General features: G+C 47.3%; 3 protein-coding genes across 3 annotated transcripts; all 3 read left to right on the top strand.

Moving 5' to 3' along the window:
- Window positions 1-5,868: 5,868 nt before the first annotated feature.
- LOC136055799 (feather keratin Cos1-1/Cos1-3/Cos2-1-like) lies at window positions 5,869-6,174 on the top strand. Its single transcript, XM_065747676.1, has one exon. It carries the CDS (start codon window positions 5,869-5,871, stop codon window positions 6,172-6,174), a length of 306 nt encoding a protein of 101 aa, XP_065603748.1.
- A 6,479-nt stretch (window positions 6,175-12,653) lies between these two features.
- On the top strand, window positions 12,654-13,487 carry LOC136055847 (feather keratin Cos1-1/Cos1-3/Cos2-1-like). Its single transcript, XM_065747729.1, has 2 exons — window positions 12,654-12,752; window positions 13,135-13,487. Exons 1-2 carry the CDS (start codon window positions 12,654-12,656, stop codon window positions 13,459-13,461), a joined length of 426 nt encoding a protein of 141 aa, XP_065603801.1. The 3' UTR covers window positions 13,462-13,487.
- Window positions 13,488-21,260: 7,773 nt separating this feature from the next.
- Window positions 21,261-21,566, top strand: LOC136055800 (feather keratin Cos1-1/Cos1-3/Cos2-1-like). The gene has a single exon (XM_065747677.1). It carries the CDS (start codon window positions 21,261-21,263, stop codon window positions 21,564-21,566), a length of 306 nt encoding a protein of 101 aa, XP_065603749.1.
- Window positions 21,567-24,469: the final 2,903 nt, after the last annotated feature.

Raw genomic sequence — 24,469 nt, forward strand, 5'->3', positions numbered from 1 at the left:
GGAGCCCTTAAAGGCACTGACAAGGAATGCGGGGCCTCGGCCCGGGAACTGACGGTACCAGTGGATGTAGTCGTTGGGCTGTATGTTTGGGTGTGAGCAGGTGATGTTGATGCCGGTGCCCTCGCTGGTCTGTGCCGACGGCTCCTGCTGCACCTGGGCTCTGCTCACAGCCACTGCCGAGAAGAAAAGAAGCAGTAAAATCAGAAAATTCCATTTCAGAATAATTGTAAAAAAGAGAAAATTCCATTCCGCCGGCGTCAGCCCTGCGCACCCAGGAGCACCGCAGCCAGCCCCGCGGCCCCGCACCGCCGCATCCCGTCGCTCTGCTGCTCCTGCCAGCCCCGGCTCTGCTTCACCCCGAATCTGCCGTCGCCTTCAGCTCCGCCCCGGGGGTGCGCCCTTCGCCGTTTCTCGGGGGCTTGTCTGAGCTGTTCTAGGCGAATCGCTGTCTTTCGGATGTGTAGGAATGGCATCTAAAGGAATCTGCTGCAAAACACATCGTTGAAGAAGGAGTGAACGGGTTGCATCATTTCAGTAGTTCCCGAGTCCTGCCTTCTAAAGATACGTTAGTTGTATGTTGTTCTATCGTTGCTGTGTGCGCTGTTCCTCATCTGTCTTGACCCCTGAATGCTGACAGAGAGCGGCACCACAATCACATCTCTCAACCAAATGCCCCTGGATGCATCTCACCTCATCTCAAGGGTACAAGCAAGTCCAACTGTGTTATGTGCCTCATACTGTTTCCTTTCTTCATAGGAAGTGCTGCTTCATTGCCGTGAATTCGGTGAATAAGCTGAGACAACGTGTTGGTCTTACTCAAAGACTCAACATGAAAACAGAGGAAAAATAAGCATTAATTGTGTTTGATATTTACTTCTCAACGTTTTACACATTTCGTGGTCCACTGGGTATACCAGCTCCTTTGCTTGCACACCGGAGTGGGCTTGTCTTGTGCTTTGAGGAGGCTGTCTTCAAAGATGAGCAAGATCTCCTGCACTGTTTCCCCTCCAGGGCACTTTCCATCTTCTGCCACCTGGCTTCCTGTAGAACATAAGATTTACATTTTGAAGTCTACAATTGCAGTTCTGCCCTTGGTAAGTCCTCTCAGGGTCTTAAGCTGCACAGACTCATGGTCACTGCAGCCAAGGCTATCCCTTTATCCATACAATAATCCTCCTTTTTTGTGAGGAAGAATTTCAATAGACAGCCTCCCTTAATCAGTTCCTCAGCTATCTGGACTTAGAAATTGTCTTCCTTGGATTTCAGAAATGTCCACAATTCCCGATTTCCAGCCATACTGCCCTCCTAGCATTTATTGGGGTGGTTAAGTCACTGCTGTCTGGAAGATGACCCGCAAGGAAGAGCTACAGGGGGTAACACACTGATATGCAGACAAGCCCTGGGAGTCCCTCTATAGCATCCAAGGTACCAGTCCTTGCCAAGGATGAACAGCCAAGACTTCACTGAATTAGTGTATCCCCTAGGAAAAAAAAAAAAAAAGAGTTGTCTCCCTTAAATCTCACACAGCTTTTTTCCTTCCCATGGGCATAAAGCTTGGGTTCAGTCACTTCTGATGAGTGCCCACACAACGGACTTAATTTGTCCTCCCCAGTGCCCAGAGGGCTATGCCTCTTCTGAAGCTGCATGACTGTGAGTAAAGCAAGAGTGTTTTTCTTGTTTCTGGATATCACCATCTTTCAGACTCAACCATCTTCTCTGCCCCTCTGTGACATTTTGGACATGGCCACCGCCTGCCACACCTTCCTTGCTTTGTGTAGTTTGGGCACTAGTCTTAATCTAAGGACACCCTTGAAGAACAGCTGAGAACCTGAGAAGCACAGACATCCTGGAGTTGACATCAGTCTCAAGAAGAGTCTGCATTGTGGTCCAGCATCCAAGAATTCCCACTGAATTTTAAGATGCATTGAACGCTCCATGGCCAACTGGTCAAAAATTCATTCCCTCGCTATAGCTAGCCTTGCTGTGTCTTCGAATATTCGATCAATACCTCGAATATCGAGCAATACCTCGAATATTTTTTGCAGTTCTGAGTTTCTAAATGTAAGAACGGTGTTAAAGACGTATAAATGGCCAGAGGAGGGCAGCAGAGCTGAAAGTGCGGTTGGAAGGCCAATCCTGTGAGGAGAGCCTGAGGACGGGCGCATTGCCCAGTTTAGAGAAGAGAAAGCATAGAGGCAACCTCATTGCTCTCTACAACATCATGAGGAAGGAAAGCAGAATGAGAGGTGCCAGTCTGTTCTCCCGGGTGGCTGGTGACAGGACACATGAGGGAATGGCAAAAAACACCACCAGTAGAAGTTTGGGCTGGATAATAATGATGCCATAAATCAGCCAGTTGTGAAACACACTAAGACTCCTATTGGAGTGTTACAAAGCAGTCATTCTTTATTTTCAGGACACATGGGGGGTAAGCACCCCTTTTCATGCATATCTTACATAAATGGTCTTCAGTTTATATATGTTACTTCAGTTGCATACACAAATGTTTTCTCTGTTCAGAACATACGTACTCTATTTTTCCCCCTAAATCATTAACCTGGAGTTCTGCCTCCTTGTACATGTCCAGTGTTCTTGTGGTGCTAGAACTGCAACTGGCTGGACCAAGTCAAGTACTCTTCCTACCTGTGGTCACTGCTTGAACTGTACCTTCATCAATGCTCAGTTAGCTCCTTGTCTTGATCACACAGTACTTGCACTCACAGAATTAGATGAATCAAGGTAAAATTTTCCTTATCTACTCAATATTAAGTTAGGTATGTCATTGTTATCTACTTGGTACAGGGGCACAGATTCTTCCTGTTTTCTAAACAAACTCCAGGGCTATCTACAAATGAGCATTAGCAAGCTTAAGAATCTTGCTACAGATTGTATCACTAGGAAAAACTAGTTCAATGTAAAGGTGGTCAAACACTGGAACAAGTTTCCCAGGCACGTGGATGATGCCCCAAGTCTGTCAGCGTTGAGAAACATTTGGACAGTGCTTTTATTAGTATGCTTTTCCTTGTGGTTAGTGCTAAATATGTCAGGCAGTTGAACCTGATGATATTTGAAAGCACCTTCCAGTTCCTCTCCTCTCCATTATCTGTATTAGCAGAAAGACAGAGCTTAACAGAATCTATCAGTTGCCTGAAGCGGCAATGATGTCCTATGCCAAGTTTTGCATCAATGATATAAATATCTCTCAACCTTTTCACAAATTGGAGATCTCCGTCTCTTCAGAACTTCCCATACTTTATCTTCCTTTCACGTTTTTTTTTTTTTTTTCTCGTTAAGGAGAGCCATGGTGCCAGCCCGATTAGGTCTAGCTTTGTGACTAATGGAGTGGAGTGGAGGGACTGATGGACCCAGAACCCAGGATTGGGAGAAGGGTAAAGACAAGGAGGTGGGTCCAGAGAAGGAAAACAGCAGAAACAAGGTAATGTCAAAAATTAATCTACTCAATATGATAGTGGAATGTAAGATCACAGCATCATAGAAACATAAAATGGTTTGTGTTGGAAGGGACCTTTAAGATCATCTAGTTCCAAACCCCCTCCCATAGAACACAGTATTATATAGTATAACTGGAATTGTAGCTAATAAGCAAAATAAAATGAGAGTCAGATTGTCAAAAACAGAGGCCTTACTCTAATGATGAAGATGGGATGGCTATGGAGCACACACTACAGAGGCCAGCATTAAAAGAGGACAGTCTTGGGACTCCCAGTCACTTCTAAGGTTTCCTCTGAGTCTCCTGAGAGCTGTAGTGCATTCTTCTCTTCTGAGAGCAACAACTATCAACAATCCAGAGAGCTGCAGCATTAACTCTTTAACTCGAAGTGCCTTTATACTACTTCTATGTACTGCTACTATTAATTCCTTAATGAATATAGCTTCTATGTTTGGAGTGTATTATGGAATGCTAGAAAATGAATGCTGTGAATTCAATTTACGTGTAAGGTGGGAACCCCCTGCTTTTGGGTGGTGCCATGAAGGTCAGGAGTACCTGAGGTCTCCCCCTACAAAGTGGGAACAACCTCTCCACAGTCACTCAGTGGAAGGGGGTTGTCAGGTCTCTAAAGTGGACCTGAGCCCAGAGAGACAAATGTGTGCGTGATGGAACATACTCTTGAATTTCACACACTTCCCAGTGACCCTTGTGGAAGAACAGCCTCCTTCTGACATTGTCACAGCAGGCTTTGGGGTGTCTGGCAATGAACCAGATGTCCCTTAAAATCTGGATGCATTTCCTGGGTACCCTGACTCAAATTCCAGTGAGGGACACAGAGGTGCTGGTGGATGATGACCAAAGGACGCTTTACCAGTTTGGCACAGAGGCTTTCCTCCTTCCAATGGCACGACAAGAGAAGGACCCATGCTGCTCTGGTTTGTTGTTGCTTCTGCCCAAGCTTTCATTCCTGGCATGAATCTGCACCAGGCCCATGAGAAGGTGTGCCGCTGGTTTCAGTAGGGGGGACACATGTCCTGCCCTATACAGCAACGAGACTGCATTGGAGGCATGTTTACTGAGCAGTGGGTTCACATAAGGTGGGCAGGACTTCTCAACCTTTCTCTGTGTACATTAAGCTAACCCCACCCTTTGGAACTACTTAGTCTTGAGGAGAGCTGTTCTTTCCTGGCCTGGAGAGACAGGGAGGGGTGAACATCACCCTTCTAAAACATGCTCAGTATTACTATGGGGAATTAATCTCAGGATCATAACTAGTGTGAGGCGGCCGTCCTTGAAGCGCGAGATCGGCAGTATTAAAGGGTGACAGTTTTAGGCTTTGAAAAGAAAAAGAGACTGAAGATACCAAAGTTTTCATTTCTGTGCCTGCGCTGGGAAGCATCTCTGCCAGGTTTGATCTGAGGTTGTTCAGCTATGCTCAGGCTTCTTCTGGACACGGCTTGTCTCTGGAGTCCGTGGACAGAGCAGTGGAGAGCGGCCCTGATGTGACCAGAAAACGTGTTGTTCTGTGGGACACACAAGTCACATGAACACTCACCTACTCATGAATACGTGCAGAATCATGCAAACATCTATACCCACAGGCACTTGCATAAATCTAGCACGCAGGCTCTAGCTGTTTCATGCCGATATCCTACTAAGGAGGCTGATATCTTTTCACTTTGCTGGATTCTTCCAGCACGTGAGGTGAATGTTCTGCCCACGCTGATGCATACTGCCTGGAAACGCATGGGCCTTTCTTTCTGCCACTCCAAAGATGACTTTTGGGAGGAATGGGAATGAAATAAATCAGGATGTGAAAAGTAGCAGCACAGGAAACCAACACAGAGACCATATCATTAGCTGGGATGTTTTGCATTCAAGAGGATCTTGTCAGAAAATAATCACTGCCGCAAGAGATGCCTCTGGAAGTTGGGCAGCTGGAGTCCATTATAAAAGCCAAGCCAGCTCCTTGCCTTCTCATTCGCTTCTCTTGCCTCCTTCTTCTTGGGATCAAGGTGAGTGTGAAGCCCCTTCTTGTGCTCTTCATTCTCCTAACAGAGTTCTGAGCTCAGTGGAACTCTCAGCTGCTTTTAGCTGTTTTCCATGCCTGTCTCTACTTTTCATGAGAGAGAGAAGTGGGGAGAATGTTTCTCATGGGTGAAGGCCGGGCCTGTAAGGAGGTGGCTTGCAGGCTAGCGTCTAGGCAGTAACTGGGTAGGTATCAGTGGTGTTACTCGGCTCTACCAAAAGGGAAGCAAGAATCCCTTGTACATTTGTGAATGGTCTTCAGCTCCCAGCACTGCATGAGCACTGATTCCATCATAGTGTGGTGATGGGCTGCTTCACATAAGTCAACATAGTTTTATTCCTTGTTTGCTCTTCCTCCTCCTCTGCTAGGTGAACTGCATCCTCGAGACATGTCCTGCTGTGACCAGTGCGTGCCATGCCGGCCCTGTGGCCCCACCCCTCTGGCCAGCAGCTGCAATGAGCCCTGTGTCAGGCAGTGCCAGAACTCCACCATCGTTATCCAGCCCTCTCCCGTGGTGGTGACCCTGCCCGGACCCATCCTCAGCTCCTTCCCGCAGAACACCGCCGTGGGATCCTCCACCTCCGCTGCTGTTGGCAGCATCCTCAGCTCTGAGGGAGTGCCCATTACTTCTGGGGGCCTTGACCTCTCCTGCATTTCCAACCGCTACTGTGGCAGAAGGTGCAACCCCTGCTAAAGATGCAGTACACTCACCCAGACAAAGACACCTAGGAACACTGAGGATGGCACTTGTCAGAGCTACTAATGTTGTGATGCTGATTTTCCCCAGCAAGACAGATCCCATTATGGCACCTCTGTCAGCACCGAGGAAGTCTACTGACCAACATTTTTACTCACTCTTCCTATCTCATATCATTGTTGTCTTTTCCCTTTAGAGATCACTGTTAGTACCTGCCCAAATGAGCACCGAGTGACCTGCTCGACCCTCTACAACACTGGCCTGGGAGGTAGGGCTCAGTGGCAATGCAAAGAGGAACAGATTATACAGCAGCCCTTGCTGCTGGCTGCACTCAGAGTATCCACTTGGAGTCACTTCATTTCCTTCCTCAGGCTCAATAAACATTTCCTGCATCCTTTATTCTGACCGCCCATGCTTTTTTTTTTTTTTTTTTTTTTTTTCTTTTTCTTTTTCCGAATGCTTATATGTGATCAAACGATTAAATTTGTTGATGATGGTGAAGGAATTGAGTGCACCTTCAGTAAATTTGTGAAAGACACCTAGTGGTTTAAAAAAGTTAATCTTCCTGAATTTACTACTGTGGGACCCAGACAGCCTCAAACACTGTGCTGGAGCTAACTGTGTGATCTTTAACAATACCATGTGCCAAACCCAGCTCTTTGGTTACGACAACTCATGCATGGCTACTGGTTTGGGGTGGAGCTGCTGGAAAGGTGCACAGAGGAAAAGGATCTGGTTGTGTTGATTGACAGCCAACTGAACATGAACCAGCAGTGTGCTCAGGCTGCTAAGAAGGCCAGAAGCATCCTGGCTTGTATCAGAAATAGCATAAGCAGTGGAACAATAGATGTGATCATGCCCCTGTACTCGGCTAAGGCAAGGCTCCACCTTGAGCACTGTATTAATTTTTGGCCCCTCATTACGAGGAAGTCCTTCAAGTCGTGGAGCATGTCCTCAGAAGGGCGATGAGGCTGTGAAGTCTTATGACAAACAGCTGAGTGCACTGAGATGATTCTGAAGAACAGGAGGTTCTAGAGTGACTGTACCTCTTTCTGCACTTTCCAGAAAAGTGGTCATAGAATGTTGAAATATAAAAATGTTGGCCTCTTTTCCCAGGTAATTAGCAATAAGACAAGATGTAATGACTTCAGTCAGAAACACCAGTCTCCTTCTTCCCCTAGTGAGTGCCAGAAATACAGTCACAAAACAAAGCAGAACCCCAGAGTGGAAGAGCCAGACATGTGGCCAGGGAGGACCCAAGGTCACTGGAGATATTGACAATGAGGGGAACAGAATAGTCTGAGCACCAGGACAGCAGTTCACAACAGCAGGACAGCAGTTTCACAGGGAATCTTCTCTGACGAGATCTCTCCTTCCCAATTCCAGTATGATTGGCTGAATTTCCATACTTCATTGGGCTGCTTGAACATTTCGTGGTATGATGGAGCACACTTTACGAAGAGTGGATGAAGAACTGTGTGTTCCGGTTAGCCTGGAGTCTTAAGGGTGCATGGTGTAATTTCCTGACCCCATATGTACGACAGCTGTAGACAGAAGCCCATGGTATGTCCTTGCTCCATCTCTTCAGGGCCAGAGCATCGAGGCAGCAGGGCCAAAGGAGTCTGAAGGGAAGTGGCTGTGGTAGTCTGAAGAGAATGTGTGCGTGGTGTTGCTTACGGCCACAGTACATTCCGTGGAAGAAGGCTGGCAAATGCCAAACCATTTTGTCTAGGCATGTTTTTTAAGGGAAAGATTTTCAAAGCATAGCAAGATCATGTTTTTCCTCCACAAGAATGATGTAAATTGATACTGGAGATCCCCACTCTCCCTCAGGGTGTGTGCAAATCCATTCCGATCTCCTGCTCTTAATCCAAACCAAAGCAGTGTGGAAGAGCTGCTGCTGAGAGGTCTTAGGTTGCATTTGGGGGATGATGGCAGGGCCAGATTGGGACAGTGTCCCAGAGGCCAGGCTCAGCATCACTGTAGAAATGGACAATGATATTCCTGCTGCAATGCAAAATATTGTGTATGCCAATCAGAGGGCAACAGTGAGAAGATTAGGTATTCAGTAATACTCAGATGACTGTACCTTTCACCAGGAAACACAAATGTTTCTCCTGATGACATAAAAATTCTCCAGAGTTTTTGGAACAACTGTATAGCAGATCTCCATGTAGATGAAGTTGTTGAGGAAGATGCAGATTGGCATCCTCAGGTGCCTTTCACTTCCCACAGTGACAAAGGTGAGGCCATTCCCATCAAGATTAGGAGACACTTGGGAAAGATAATGACAAACAGGAACATGTGCCAGCTGAGGCACTCTGTTTAAGCACAAGAGAATCAATTTGGTCACCTTTCTGTCCTTCTAAAAAAGATAGGAAAGGAAAAAGAAGCATTAAAGGAATCAGCCACACAGCCCATGTCATCGTCTGCTTTCTATTCATCACAAGCACCTTAGAAAAATGTCACATTCATGAAGGCTGTGTCTGGTCCTGGGGAAGCACAGGGTCACCATGAAAGGCAGTCTGATTCCTTGGCCCTCTAATCTTTGTGTCTCTTTCATTTTTACTTGGGAATCGTGTGAGCCTGAAGCCCTTCTCCCACATCCTTTTCTGATTATGCCAATAACTTGTGTGCTGGGTTCTGGTGCTGCTTCTTACAGGATGAGGAGGAAAGGAGGAGGACTGACACAGTCTATGTGGGGCTTGGTGGAGTCGGAATTTCAACTAATACAGAGACAGCAGCCTTCTTTTGTCTGGCTTCTCTTTTCAGATCATCTCTGGATGAAGCAAAGACAGCAATTTGTCCCTTTCTGCAGTTGGCTGGTGAATCCAGACAGCCAAGATGGTACACTGGTGTGCTCATGGGAAGGTGATGAACTTCTACTTACACATCCCTGTGTTCTGTTTCCTCCCTGCAGTCTCTCCCATTTACAACTTCATCCCTCATCCATGTCCTGCTATGATCAGTCTCTGCCATGCCCAATGCTTGCCATGCCAGCCTTGTGGTCTGACACTGCTGCTCAAAAGCTGCAAAGATGCACTGCCAGAACTCCAGTCATTGCTGTGAATCCACCTGTTATAGTGGTCCTGTCTGACCCCATCCACAGCTCCTTTCTGCAGCGCACTATTGTGGGATCCTCCAGCTCTGCTGCCTTTGGCAGCATCCTCAGCAGTCATGGAGTCCCCACCACCTCTGTTTGCTGTGATCTCTCCTGCATTGCCTGATGCTACTGCAGCAGATGTTTCCAAACTTGTGCTAAAGCTACTGAGTGGAGCCCAGCCCAGGTCCCCTAAAAATCCAGAAGATGATGCTGGACTGATGATTGAGATCCTGGCCATAGATGCCTGAAAGGCTGTGTCCGGTGCTCTCTTCTAACAGAAGGGCAGCTGGGCTCTCTGAAAACATGACCGAAGCCCAATTTCCCTGTCTTCTGCTCTCTCTTCCCTCTTCCCTTTCTGCAGTCCCTGTAGGTCTCAAGACCACAAAAGCCTTGCCAGGGTTCTGCTGGCTTCTCTCCCTTTGTGGGGCAGGCAGATAGGTTTTTTGTTAGGATCTCAGCAACAGATGATGGGCACAAACTTCTGTCAGCTCCTGGTTACTGTCTGTACTGACAATGTTCTCTCTAAGTGAGATCATTTTTCTCTTAAGTGTCCTTACAGTTGTCTTCTTCCCAAACTCTACCTCCACATGAACGTTGTGGGAATAAAAGAAAGTGTATTTAGTGCAGAAGCTGTGGAAAAGGATAAACAGCATGAGAATGAAAGGCTGAGAACCAAGGACACTTCCAGATGAAAAGGAAAACAAGTTCAAGTAAGCTGTGGGATGGCAGACCCTAATTGGAGGAAGAGGGCATGGCTTGGAATGACTCATGGTGCTGACCTTCAGCAGAGAGTCAGCAGAACTAGGACGATATCACAATCAGAAGTTGCCATCTCCAGGATGTGTTTTGCAGAACTGTTAACTGCCGGGAGTGTTTTTGTGGAGGCTCTCTACCAATGATTTTGTGGATCAATGACATCATCCAACCAAATGCCCTTGGATGTGTCCAAACCCTTCTCAAGAACACAAGTATGTCTGTCAGGATTAAGCTCTCCTCAAGGTTTTCTTCCTTTATGGCGTGTAATACATAATTTCCATGGGTTTTATGAAAGTTACTCATAGACGTTGGAGTTCTGACTATAATGCTGATAAAGAAAAAAAGGAACAAAAAGTATTAATTACGCTAGACATTTACTTCTCATTACAGCCCTTTTCTCAGGGTCCCATGGACATACAGTCTCCTTAGCTTTCTTTTTACACCTCCCCTCCCCTCCCCTCCCCTCCCCTCCCCTCCCCTCCCCTCCCCTCCCCTCCCCTCCCCTCCCCTCCCCTCCCCTCCCCTCCCCTCCCCTCCCCTCCCCTCCCCTCCCCTCCCCTCCCCTCCCCTCCCCTCCCCTCCCCTCCCCTCACAGCTGTAGGACCCGGAAGACAGACATGGACAGAATCTATTGGATACCTGAATGACAGTGATGTCCTATGCCCACTTATGCATCAGTGATAGAAAAAGTGCTTGAACTTTGTGCAAAATTGAGATGCCCCAACCCCCACCCTACCAACTTGCAATGCTGCACGTGCTCCTATCTCTCTACTGTTTGTTTGCTTCTTTCTTTTCCCCATTTTTTCTCCCTAAAGGGGACAAAACTTCACTGCAATGTTACGTTAACTCTGCCATGCTGTGATATCAATTCCTGAACCCTGTGACAATCCACTGCTCATCATGGAGATAAGTTTCAAAGTAAGACTCTGTCGATTCCCGTGATTCCCTTCTGGTCCCATTCCTGGGCTGGTTGATCTCTTCTGTGATCAGTTTATTGCTGCTTTTGAAGTCAGTCGCTCTGAAGTCAGTTTCTTAACAGGACCCCCTTCATGTCGGTCTGAACTTCTGGGATCACTTTGAGTCTCCAGTGTATTCTGAATACATGTAGATATACATAACCTGTAATATTATTGTTTTTATTCAAAAGATTGGCAAGTTTGTAGTCTGTAAGTATTGTTAGTCCATTTTCTTACTGAGAATTTTGTTAAACACATCAGTATCAATCTATAGTCGTTGCTATGTTTCTGAATTTTAAAATCTCAAAATGCCTTTTTACTACTTCTAAGTTGCTACTATCAATTCCTTGAAGAATATAACTCCATGTTTGGGTATATTATAGAATGCCACAATCTGACTACTATAACTTCTAGTTACCCTTGGGTTGGAAACCCCCTTCTTACAGGTCATGCTATGAGTGTCAGGTCTTGCCATGCAGCTCTCTGGAACAGCATCTCCACAGTCACCCAGCGGAAGGGGGCTGTCCTTGGCTGTGCTCTCTTTAACCTTCCTCTGAGCCCAGATATACAAATCTCTAGGAGAAGGTTTGCACTCTGGAACTGTACGCACTACACTGACAGCTGATGACCAAAGGACTCTTCCCCACTTTGTTATAGAGTCTAACCATCCTCCCATGACACAGCAACAACCAGAGCCGTGTTCCTATGGTTCGATGCCACTTTGGCCCAAGGTTTCAGCCTGGGTATGAGTCAGCAGAGGCTTTGCAGCCTCCGCATTTTGTTCTTGAGCTTGCATTTACATAAGCCTCCTGTCCTTCAGCTTATATCAGCCCAAGTTGTTCTCACAATATGCTCATGAATCTGTCACCTCCTCACCTCTTGCTCACCCTCAGCCTACTGCTGTCAAGGAGACTGGAGAGAGCCTTGCTCTTGTGCCAGCATTGCTGAGCAATGCACAAAACATGGGTGGGATATCAATGCTGTTCTAGCTACAGCACTAACATAGACTGGTGTGGGAAAGATTAACTCCACCCCAGCCAGACCCACTACAGGCAAGAGGAAACAAAATTGGAACACGTGCATAAGCACGACAGAGGGTGCACTCAGCTGAGGACTCCCTGGGGTAAAATTCAGCAGGGATTTTGAGAAGCATTTGTGTGAAGACAATGCCCTAATGTACTATTGAATTTCTATATTATGCTGAGAGGCTGCAAAGAGAGTAGAAGTGTCCAGGGAACCATGCAGAAGACAATAGATCAAGTGATTGATCTTGGATGAGAGAAATCATCTCTATTGGGCCTTGCCTTGAGGCCTGAGAAGCCCATACGAATATCAATGATTTTTTGTTGCAGCTACTCAAAATTAAAAGAAAGAAATGGCCCAAGGAATCCCTGAGGAGTGATCCAGGCTGACATCATTTCCCTCTGCTGGATTCTTTCAGCACGTGAGGTGCGTGTTCTGCCCACTGTGATGCATAATGCCTGGAAACGCATGGGTCTTTCTTTCTGCCACTCCAAAGATGACTTTTGGGAGGAATAGGAATGAAATAAATCAGGATGTGAGAAGTAGCAGCACAGGAAACCAACACAGAGACCATATCATTAGCTGGGATGTTTTGCATTCAAGAGGATCTTGTCAGAAAATAATCACTGCCGCAAGAGATGCCTCTGGAAGTGGGGCAGCTGGAGTCCATTATAAAAGCCAAGCCAGCTCCTTGCCTTCTCATTCGCTTCTCTTGCCTCCTTCTTCTTGGGATCAAGGTGAGTGTGAAGCCCCTTCTTGTGCTCTTCATTCTCCTAACAGAGTTCTGAGCTCAGTGGAACTCTCAGCTGCTTTTAGCTGTTTTCCATGCCTGGCTCTACTTGTCATGAGAGAGAGAAGTGGGGAGAATGTTTCTCATGGGTGAAGGCCGGGCCTGTAAGGAGGTGGCTTGCAGGCTAGCGTCTAGGCAGTAACTGGGTAGGTATCAGTGGTGTTACTCGGCTCTACCAAAAGGGAAGCAAGAATCCCTTGTACATTTGTGAATGGTCTTCAGCTCCCAGCACTGCATGAGCACTGATTCCATCATAGTGTGGTGATGGGCTGCTTCACATAAGTCAATATAGTTTTATTCCTTGTTTGCTCTTCCTCCTCCTCTGCTAGGTGCAACTGCATCCTCAAGACATGTCCTGCTACGATCAGTGTGTGCCATGCCGGCCCTGCGGCCCGACCCCCCTGGCCAGCAGCTGCAATGAGCCCTGTGTCAGGCAGTGCCAACCCTCTACCATCGTCATTGAGCCCTCTCCCGTGGTGGTGACCCTGCCCGGACCCATCCTCAGCTCCTTCCCGCAGAACACCGCCGTGGGATCCTCCACCTCCGCTGCTGTTGGCAGCATCCTCAGCTCTGAGGGAGTGCCCATCAACTCTGGAGGTCTCGACCTCTCCTGCATTTCCAACCGCTACTGTGGCAGAAGGTGCAACCCCTGCTAAAGATGCAGTACACTCACCCAGACAAAGACACCTAGGAACACTGAGGATGGCACTTGTAAGAGCTACTAATGTTGTGATGCTGATTTTCCCCAGCAAGACAGATCCCATTATGGCACCTCTGTCAGCACCGAGGAAGTCTACTGACCAACATTTTTACTCACTCTTCCTATCTCATATCATTGTTGTCTTTTCCCTTTAGAGATCACTGTTAGTACCTGCCCAAATGAGTCCTGAGTGACCTGCTTGACCCTCTACAACACTGGCCTGGGAGGTAGGGCTCAGTGGCAATGCAAAGAGGAACAGATTATACTCTGCCCTTGCTGCTGGCTGCACTCAGAGTATCCACTTGGAGCGACTTCATTTCCTTCCTCAGGCTCAATAAACATTTCCTGCATCCTTTATTCTGACCGCCCATGCTTTTTTTTTTTTTTTTCTTTTCTTTTCTTTTTCTTTTTCCGAATGCTTATATGTGATCAAACGATTAAATTTGTTGATGATGGTGAAGGAATTGAGTGCACCTTCAGTAAATTTGTGAAAGACACCTAGTGGTTTAAAAAAGTTAATCTTCCTGAATTTACTACTGTGGGACCCGGACAGCCTCAAACACTATGCTGGAGCTAACTGTGTGATCTTTAACAATACCATGTGCCAAACCCAGCTCTTTGGTTACGACAACTCATGCATGGCTACAGGTTTGGGGTGGAGCTGCTGGAAAGGTGCACAGAGGAAAAGGATCTGGTTGTGTTGATTGACAGCCAACTGAACATGAACCAGCAGTGTGCTCAGGCTGCTAAGAAGGCCAGAAGCATCCTGGCTTGTATCAGAAATAGCATAAGCAGTGGAACAATAGATGTGATCATGCCCCTGTACTCGGCTAAGGCAAGGCTCCACCTTGAGCACTGTATTAATTTTTGGCCCCTCATTACGAGGAAGTCCTTCAAGTCGTGGAGCATGTCCTCAGAAGGGCGATGAGGCTGTGAAGTCTTATGACAAACAGCTGAGTGCACTGAGATGATTCTGAAGAACAGGAGGTTCTAGAGTGACTATACCTCTTTCTGCACTTTCCAGAAAAGTGGTCATAGAATGTTGAAATATAAAAATGTTGGCCTCTTTTCCCAGGTAATTAGCAATAAGACAAGATGTAATGACTTCAGTCAGAAACACCAGTCTCCTTCTTCCCCTAGTGAGTGCCAGAAATACAGTCACAAAACAAAGCAGAACCCCAGAGTGGAGGAGCCAGACATGTGGCCAGGGAGGACCCAAGGTCACTGGAGATATTGACAATGAGGGGAACAGAATAGTCTGAGCACGAGGACAGCAGTTCACAACAGCAGGACAGCAGTTTCACAGGGAATCTTCTCTGACGAGATCTCTCCTTCCCAATTCCAGTCAGATTGGCTGAATTTCCATACTTCATAGGGCTAAGATGGAGCACACTTTACGAAGAGTGGATGAAGAACTGTGTGTTCCGGTTAGCCTCGAGTCTTAAGGGTGCATGGGGTAATTTCCTGACCCCATGTGTATGACAGCTGTAGACAGAAGCCCATGGTATGTCCTTGCTCCATCTCTTCTGAGCCAGAGCATCGAGGCAGCAGGGCCAAAGGAGTCTGAAGGGAAGTGGCTGTGGTAGTCTGAAGAGAATGAGTGCGTGGTGTTGCTTACGGCCACAGTACATTCCGTGGAAGAAGGCTGGCAAATGCCAAACCATTTTGTCTAGGCATGTTTTTTAAGGGAAAGATTTTCAAAGCATAGCAAGATCATGTTTTTCCTCCACAAGAATGATGTAAATTGATACTGGAGATCCCCACTCTCCCTCAGGGTGTGTGCAAATCCATTCCGATCTCCTGCTCTTAATCCAAACCAAAGCAGTGTGGAAGAGCTGCTGCTAGGAGGTCTTAGGTTGCATTTGGGGGATGATGGCAGGGACAGATTGGGACAGTGTCCCAGAGGCCAGGCTCAGCATCACTGTAGAAATGGACAATGATATTCCTGCTGCAATGCAAAATATTGTGTATGCCAATCAGAGGGCAACAGTGAGAAGATTAGGTATTCAGTAATACTCAGATGACTGTACCTTTCACCAGGAAACACAAATGTTTCTCCTGATGACATAAAAATTCTCCAGAGTTTTTGGAACAACTGTATAGCAGATCTCCATGTAGATGAAGTTGTTGAGGAAGATGCAGATTGGCATCCTCAGGTGCCTTTCACTTCCCACAGTGACAAAGGTGAGGCCATTCCCATCAAGATTAGGAGACACTTGGGAAAGATAATGACAAACAGGAACGTGTGCCAGCTGAGGCACTCTGTTTAAGCCCAAGAGAATCAATTTGGTCACCTTTCTGTCCTTCTAAAAAAGATAGGAAATGAAAAAGAAGCATTAAAGGAATCAGCCACACAGCCCATGTCATCGTCAGTTTTCCATTCATCACAAGCACCTTAGAAAAATGTCACATTCATGAAGGCTGTGTCTGGTCCTGGGGAAGCACAGGGTCACCATGAAAGGCAGCCTGATTCCTTGGCCGTCTAATCTTTGTGTCTCTTTCATTTTTACTTGGGAATCGTGTGAGCCTGAAGCCCTTCTCCCACATCCTTTTCTGATTATGCCAATAACTTGTGTGCTGGGTTCTGGTGCTGCTTCTTACGGGATGAGGAGGAAAGGATAAGGACTGACTCAGTCTATGTGGGGCTTGGTGGAATCAGATTTTCAACTAATACAGAGACAGCAGCCTTCTTTTGTCTGGCTTCTCTTTTCAGATCATCTCTGGATGAAGCAAAGAAAGCAATTTGTCCCTTTCTGCAGTTGGCTGGTGAATCCAGACAGCCAAGATGGTACACTGGTGTGCTCATGGGAAGGTGATGAACTTCTACTTAAACATTCCCGTGTTCTGTTTCCTCCCTGCAGTCTCTCCCATTTACAACTTCATCCCTCATCCATGTCCTGCTATGACCAGTCGCTGCCATGCCCAATGCTTGCCATGCCAGCCTTGTGGTCTGACACTGCTGCTCAAAAGCTGCAAAGATGCACTGCCAGAACTCCACAGTCATTGCTGCGACTCCACCTGTTATAGTGGTCCTGTCTGACCCCATCTCCTTTCTGCAGCGCACTATTGTGGGATCCTCCACCTCTGCTGCCTTTGGCAGCATCCTCAGCAGTCATGGATTCCCTCTGTGTGCTGTGATCTCTCCTGCATTGCCTGATGCTACTGCAGCAGATGTTTCCAAACTTGTGCTAAAGCTACTGAGTGGAGCCCAGCCCAGGTCCCCTAAAAATCCAGAAGATGATGCTGGACTGATGATTGAGATCCTGGCCATAGATGCCTGAAAGGCTGTGTCCGGTGCTCTCTTCTAACAGAAGGGCAGCTGGGCTCTCTGAAAACATGACCGAAGCCCAATTTCCCTGTCTTCTGCTCTCTCTTCCCTCTTCCCTTTCTGCAGTCCCTGTAGGTCTCAAGACCACAAAAGCCTTGCCAGGGTTCTGCTGGCTTCTCTCCCTTTGTGGGGCAGGCAGATAGGTTTTTTGTTAGGATCTCAGCAACAGATGATGGGCACAAACTTCTGTCAGCTCCTGGTTACTGTCTGTACTGACAATGTTCTCTCTAAGTGAGATCATTTTTCTCTTAAGTGTCCTTACAGTTGTCTTCTTCCCAAACTCTACCTCCACATGAACGTTGTGGGAATAAAAGAAAGTGTATTTAGTGCAGAAGCTGTGGAAAAGGATAAACAGCATGAGAATGAAAGGCTGAGAACCAAGGACACTTCCAGATGAAAAGGAAAACAAGTTCAAGTAAGCTGTGGGATGGCAGACCCTAATTGGAGGAAGAGGGCATGGCTTGGAATGACTCATGGTGCTGACCTTCAGCAGAGAGTCAGCAGAACTAGGACGATATCACAATCAGAAGTTGCCATCTCCAGGATGTGTTTTGCAGAACTGTTAACTGCTGGGAGTGTTTTTGTGGAGGCTCTCTACCAATGATTGTGTGCTATTTTCCATATGCCCGTCTTAAACACTATAAGAATAAGGCTGTCCGAGTAATAAACGGAGCATGGTTTAATCATATTGGTGTATGTCATGACTCTGGCCGTCTTCTCCGACGACAAGTGGCACCCGAACAGGGACCGGGATGCGCACATTGGCGGTGGAGCTGGACAGCGATAGAGCTGTACCTCAAAACCTCTGTGGATCGCGCCTGACGGGATCTCAGGAGATGGAGGCGTCGGAGATGGGGAGGACGAGTAGAGCTGTGAGGCAAGTGCCGCGTAGCAGGAGCGGGGTGGGGATCGCGACCCTACGTGCCCGCGGCTCGTCAAGGATTGCTGGCGTAAAGTTACAGATAAGATGGAGGTAGTGGTCTCAATCCAACTTTTGCTTAGTTAAGAGAGATGTATCTAGCAGCGTTGAAAAGCTGCGGGACTGCGGCGCCGCCCAACTGAACTACAGAGAGGGGGTTTCGTGAGCGCCAGCACCGTTCTGCAGGACACGTAGTGAGCAGTCGGGAACTGTGGGGAGTGCCCTAATGAAGGAGCAACAAGTACCTCTCGGAGCATTACGAACAATTTTATAGTTTCAGAATCTATCTGTATCTAGCTCAGCGTTAGCTAATTCTCTTAAATGGATAAGTAAAAATATCTCCGAGTTTCCGATAATTGGGTTTTCTTTTGATGAGGAGCTTTGGGACAAAATTGGTGTCGCACTCTGGGAGGCTGCTACTAAAGACAAAACGGCCGCCAAACTTTTCCTCGTGTGGCGCCAAATTTCGGAAGCGCTTAAACGAACTCAACAATGAAGGGCAAACTCTTTCGATTGTTCCCCATGCTCCCATCCCCCCCCCCCCTCCTGCCGCCGTCCCTCGGCACGGGAAGCAGCTCCTGCCGGGACGGGATCCGCGATTCCAACCTCACTCCCGCCCAGGGAGCAGGGAGCTCGACACCTCCTGCCGCACCCCCGCTTCTTTCCCCCCTCCCCCGCGCCGCTGCCGCTTGTCGCCAACCCCCCTTCTCAAGCTGCCACCCTCCGCAACCCCCTCCCCCCTCCGCAAGCCGCGCCGGTTCCGCCCTCCGCTCCGCCCCCAACGATCGCCGCGCCCCTGCCGCCCTCCGCCCCGGCTACGTCGCCTACTGCTGCGTCTCTGCGGTCTGCGTGTAACTTGGTTAAAGCTGAGGAGGAACCAGAGGATCTTTCGGTTCCTGGTTTAGTAGATCCGGAAGACAAATCGAACTTTTTCCCTCCTGACGATAATTTGAAGGGAACGGGAGACAGAAATATTGTTGTACCCACAGTGTACTGCGGTGCTTTAGAGCAGTGCAGGCTGGTGTCCCGACTCGATCTAGGGATAGCTCAGAAAATGAAGTGTTACAATTGTGGGGAACCCGGTCATGTACAGAAGGACTGTTAAAAGTTTAGGCAAGCTTGTGCTGTTCTGCCTCGACCCTGTCCCCGGTGCGGGAAGGGGCTACACTGGGCGAGAGACTGCCGATCTAAACTCCCTGTTGCTGCACGGTGCTCTGATCTGTCGGGAAAGGGGAAAATGAGCGCGAGCCCGCGCGCTATGACAACAAATACGGTCCCGAATCAGCCGGCCCGTGCCTGACCAGCTCGCAGAGACCAGCTACCGCCGGCAGCACAGGAGTGGATGTGGCCACCGCCCAGTCAGTGATTCTGACTGATACCAACCTTGACTCTTATCCCAGCAGCTATCATGGGCCCCCTTGGGAACGGACGCAGAGCACTCTTTGTTAGGATGCTCTTCTGTTACACAGATGGGACTTTTTATTTTATCGGGTGTTATAGATGCTGGCATTAACCAACAAAGCCTTGCTCAGGCATATCATTGGGCTGTTTTACCACGAGGAATGCTTAATAGCCCAACAATATGCCAACTGACTGTGACAGATGCATTACAACCAGTATGAAAGGCTAGGCCTCACGTCCTTATTTATCATTACATGGATGATATATTAATAGCAGCAGAATGAGAAGAGAGTCTAAAGGACACTTTAATGCTCATACGGCAGGCAGTTCAATCTGTTGGTTTACAAATAGCAGAAGAAAAGGTGCAACTTAGTTCTCTATGGAAATATTTAGGATGGAAAAATACATCTCGTACCATTCAGCCTCAAAGCCTCAAAATAGTACCTCACATACAGACATTGAATGATCTGCAAAAATTGTTAGGTTACGACCGCTTTTGGGTATTATTACTCAAGAGCTGCACTAACAGTTCCAGCTACTCAAAGGAGACCAGGATTTAACCTCTAAAAGACAGTTAACACCACAAGAGCTACAATGCTTAGACTCTGTAATAACATCACTGCAACATCGATATAGCCATCGTGTTTGTTTATCATTACCAGTATCTCTTACAATAATACAAATTCCTATCAGCTGTATAGCTTGTTATGTCAGTGGGATACCTCAAGAAGCGATCCTCTCATTATCCTGGAATGGATATTCTTACCGCATACCTTTTCAAAAACCAATACATCACGAGTGGAGGTGTTTGCAATACTAATATGACAAGGTCAACATAGTTTACAAATTTTACAAGCTTCTGATCCAGATTGCATCTACATACCCACTACTAAAACAGATCTAGCTTGGATGCTCGTACATTCACTCAAATTCGTACAAACTCGAAAAACGTACAAAGGTGAGGACATGAAGGGTGTCTTTCGTTTTCTGGAGAGATGGAGAGGTATGGATTTGGTAGATGGTTCACACAGAGGAGAAGCAGTGGGTTGGATGGCTGAAGTATTTTTTTCCTCAAAGATCTCTCTTAGTGAGATCTACAAAGAGTCTGGACTGACCCCCTTTTAGTTTTTTGAACCTGTGTATGATGCAGTGAAAAAGAAACGCGTGGTGTCTCCCAGGAAGTATAATCTTCCCAACAGAACATGGAAGTGGAACAGTGAAATCTTCTGGGAGCTGTAGCTCATGCTTCTCTTCTGACACAGGCAATGGAACTATAGACAATCTATTGAACTGCAGAATTTATTCTTTAATTTCCCATGCACTACATGATGTTATAATGTGTAGTACTGATAACCAAAGTCATAAAATCATGACAGTATGCATGCACCAAACCAGGCTGACTCCACTTGCCTCCTCCAGACCTGATCACCACTACAGATGAGTCATCTGCCTCATCAGTGCAATTCTGCCCTATAAATCTTTGAGCCTAAAATCACAGCACTTCAAAGAATCCTTCATTAGAGAATGCGCACGTCATAAAACTGCAAATGAAAAGGTAGCACTGCAGGAAACCAAAACCAAGGCTGTATAATGAGAAGGGATAGCTTGCATTGAAGGCTAGCTTGCCAGAAAATTATTACCTACATCAACGGTGCCTCCGGACCTGCAGCAACGAAGGACCATTATAAATGGCAGCTCAAGTCCCAACTTCCCCATCTACTTCTCCTGCTTTCTCCTCATTGGGAAACTCCTCATTGGGAAATGCAAAACCCTCTCTCCTCCTGGTGTGTCAATATAAATCTTATCAGACAGTGGATCTCGATGCTATGGGAGACCATGGAGGAGATAATGACTGCTCAGAGAGTGCTTGGGAGACAGGTTTCTTGGCTTTAGATTTCTGCACTCAGAGAGAGTCTCTCTGGGTCAGACAGCAGTTTGTAGGGTCCTGGCATAATAAAGGGATATGACCTCCTTTCTCACCCTTCTGCTCTAGCCTTAGCAGTCATCATGGCTCCATTGTGAGAGGCTATCCCAGCTGCCCCTCACATACCTTCATGCCATACTTCCTTCAATCCCTCTCTCTCAGGTATAAGCCCATTCTCAAGACATGTCCTGCTACACCCAGTGCGTGGCATGCCGGCCCTGCGGCCCAACCCCACTGGCCAGCAGCTGCAATGAGCCCTGTGTCAGACAGTGTCAGAACTCCAATGTCGTCATTGAGCCCTCTCCCGTGGTGGTGACCTTGCCCGGTCCCATCCTCAGCTCTTTCCCGCAGAACACTGTTGTGGGATCCTCCACCTCTGCTGCTGTTGGCAGCATCCTCAGCTCTGAGGGAGTGCCCATCGCCTCCGGGGCCTTTGACTTGTCTGGCTTCGACAGCCGTTACTGTGGCAGAGGGTGTCCGCCTTCCTAGTGCCGCTGGCCATGGTCCCGGTTAAATTCTTCCTTAACCACGAACATGGCACTGGACCAAGAAAGAATCTTTCATCCACTGCTTTCAGAATTCCTGACCGTCCTCAGCTAATCTAGGAAATTCTTAATGGAAACGGCAAGATAGGGCTTTCCGACAACCTGACTCATGTCTCTGCTTCTATTTCTCTACTGAAATCTCCCTTCACATCTAGTTGTGTTCCCCACGCCCCTCACCCCCCACCTTCCCCGTGTTACGGTGGGCTGTGAGGCTCCTCAGAACCAACCACATCCCTTGCAAGAAAGACAGACACTTTCCTTGCATGAGCTCAAACATGGGATCTGGCGTATCCTGCACTGTGGTGCCTCTACTCAGTGTGACCTGGTTTTCCTCTGTAAAAATTCATTAAAGATTTCTGCATCTCATTAGAGCTTTTGTTGTTACTTTTTCCATGTATCAACTGCACAGCTGCCCAGGGAGAATGTCTTTGCTCTTGGTAGGTATAAGAGGGATGTTTCATGAGGCCCTTCTCCATTCCCAGAAGAATGGCTGGTTGTGCTGCATTGCAGAGGCTCCTCTCCTGGGCACTGTTCATTGCAGATGAAATGGATAGCCCTGACTGCAGCACAGCAAGTGGCGTTCAGCCTTCGTATTGAAGTGTGTCTGCCCACATCAACCCTCTCTGAATATTCAAAGACAAAACAAAAACTCTGACTTCAACACAACCACAACCTTCAATCTCACATAGAGAATTCAAGACTTGAGAAGAAGACAGAATGGGCTGTGTTGGTCAGGCACACAGATCTTCCCAGCAGGTGCTCTGAATGGAAATTTTTGTCCTTTTCCCTTTTTCTCATAGTCCAGAGATCCTTTCCCTCTACTCTGTCCTTGCAAGGCTTCGCCTGGAGTATTGTGTCCGGTTCTGGCCTCCCTGGTACAAAAAGCACAGAGATCTCCTTGAAAGAGTCCAGCAGAGGGCTACAAAGATGATAAAGGGCATGGAACACGTCTCTTATGAGGGAACACTTAAAAATGGAAATGTTCCCTGTCTTCACTCACGGGAGATTTTGCCTGACAATGCAATTTTTCAAATTAGATTTTAAATCCTTAAAGAATTGAGTAGGGCAACAAGAAAATTCACAAATCTCCTGCAATTCAAGAGGTTACACTTTCCCCAACACAAGAGCAACACCTTGCACTTGGCCTAGTTGAATCTCATTCACGTTCATATGAGCCCATCTTTCAAGGTTGATCAGGACCCTTTGGATGCCACCCCTTTCTTCTATCATATCAACTTCACCACTGAGAGTGGTTTCATTTGCAAACTTGCTGAGGGTGCACTCAATCCCAACAACTCTGTCCTGGGCAAATATGTTCAAGGGCACTGGTGCCAAGACAGAAACTTAAGGGGATGCCACTTGCCACTGGCCTCCACCTGGACATGGTGACAGAGGATAATAAAATAGATAGAGGATAACAAGAAAGGCCTTTTCCAGTATGTCAGCAGTAATTAGAAAGCTATTGAAAATCTGTGTCTCCTGCTAAATGTGGGGTTGTTCTGGGTCCGGTCCTATTCAATATCTTCATAAATGGCCTTGATGAAGGGAAAGAGTCTCCCCTCAGCTAGTTTGCTGATGATACAAAGCTGGGAGGAATGATTGACATGCCAGAAGTCTGTGCTGCCATTCAGAGAGACCCGGACAGGCTGGAGAATTGGGCAGAAAGGAACCAGATGAGATTTAAGAAGAGCAAGTGAATAGTCTTGCAGCTAGGGAGAAATAACTTCATGCACTGGTACACTTTTGAGAATGACCTGCTGGAGAGGAGCCCTGAGGAGAGGGACCTGGGTATCCTTGGACGTTAACAGGTTGGCTGTGAGCCAGCAGTGTGCCCTGGTGGCCAAGAAGGCCAATGGCATCCTGGGGTGTATTACAAGATGCGTGGCCAGCATGTCAAGGGAAGTGATCCTTCCCCTCTACTCTGTCCTTGCAAGGCCTTGCCTGGAGTACTGTGTCCGGTTCTGGCCTCCCTGGTACAAAAAGCACAGAGATCTCCTTGAAAGAGTCCAGCAGAGGGCTACAAAGATGATAAAAGGCATGGAACACGTCTCTTATGAGGGAACACTTAAAAATGGAAATGTTCCCTGTCTTCACTCACGGGAGATTGAGTAGGGCAACAAGAAAATTCACAAATCTCCTGCAATTCAGGAGGTTACGCTTTCACCTCTTCAAGGCTCTGCTTAGCGGAGTACCACGGAACAAAGCTCTGAAACAAGCTGGGACACAAGAAAGCCATTTTCTATTTAGGAATCACCTCTTCTGAGCTCAAGAGCACACCCCAGCAAATAGGAAGCCATGCAGAAAAGACAGAAGTCCTGCATGACTGAATAAGGAACTCCTGTCCAACCTCAAAAACAAAAAGGAAAACAGTCACTCTGTGCTCTGTAGCTTGCAAGATCACAAGTAGATTGTCCTGAAACCTACACAAAAGCAAATGGAGAATAGAGAGGTGATTGGTGATTGTTTGGAAGACGTCCTAATGGCTGAATCTTGCCTGGAAAAAGCGATGGCCTGGAATTTTGTTGGTGGGTTCCAGGGGTTTAGGGGATCTCACTCTCTCACTGCTGAAATGAACACCAGTAAGCCTTCCATGGCATGCAGGTGGAGTTTGTGAGATCTCTCCCTCCTCCATTAAATGTACCTGCTGTTGCTCAAAAGCTTGGTTTACTATCACAAGATAAGGAAATCAGTCTGGAGAAGTGTTGTCTCACATATGCAACGTGGCCTCCTCCAGTTGTTCCCTATCTACTGCCTCCTTTATAATCTTCTATCAAGTGTTTGGAACATTAACACGTTTGCTTCATCCTTGGGACGAAGCTATATCCCAATAGGAAACCCACACAAAGG

The sequence above is a fragment of the Cyrtonyx montezumae genome, unplaced genomic scaffold (assembly GCF_038088225.1).
Source record: "Cyrtonyx montezumae isolate F1298 unplaced genomic scaffold, pur_monq_1.0 scaffold_48, whole genome shotgun sequence".
Classification (NCBI taxonomy): domain Eukaryota; kingdom Metazoa; phylum Chordata; class Aves; order Galliformes; family Odontophoridae; genus Cyrtonyx; species Cyrtonyx montezumae.

What these genes read in the sequence shown, in the direction of transcription:
- LOC136055799 (XM_065747676.1), top strand. Translation starts at nt 5,869, where the DNA reads ATGTCCTGCTGTGACCAGTGCGTGCCATGCCGGCCCTGTGGCCCCACC.
- LOC136055847 (XM_065747729.1), top strand. Translation starts at nt 12,654, where the DNA reads ATGCCTCTGGAAGTGGGGCAGCTGGAGTCCATTATAAAAGCCAAGCCA. An exon ending in TCCTTCTTCTTGGGATCAAG is followed by an intron (nt 12,753 to 13,134) that starts GTGAGTGTGAAG and finishes CTCCTCTGCTAG; the next exon opens with GTGCAACTGCATCCTCAAGA.
- LOC136055800 (XM_065747677.1), top strand. Translation starts at nt 21,261, where the DNA reads ATGTCCTGCTACACCCAGTGCGTGGCATGCCGGCCCTGCGGCCCAACC.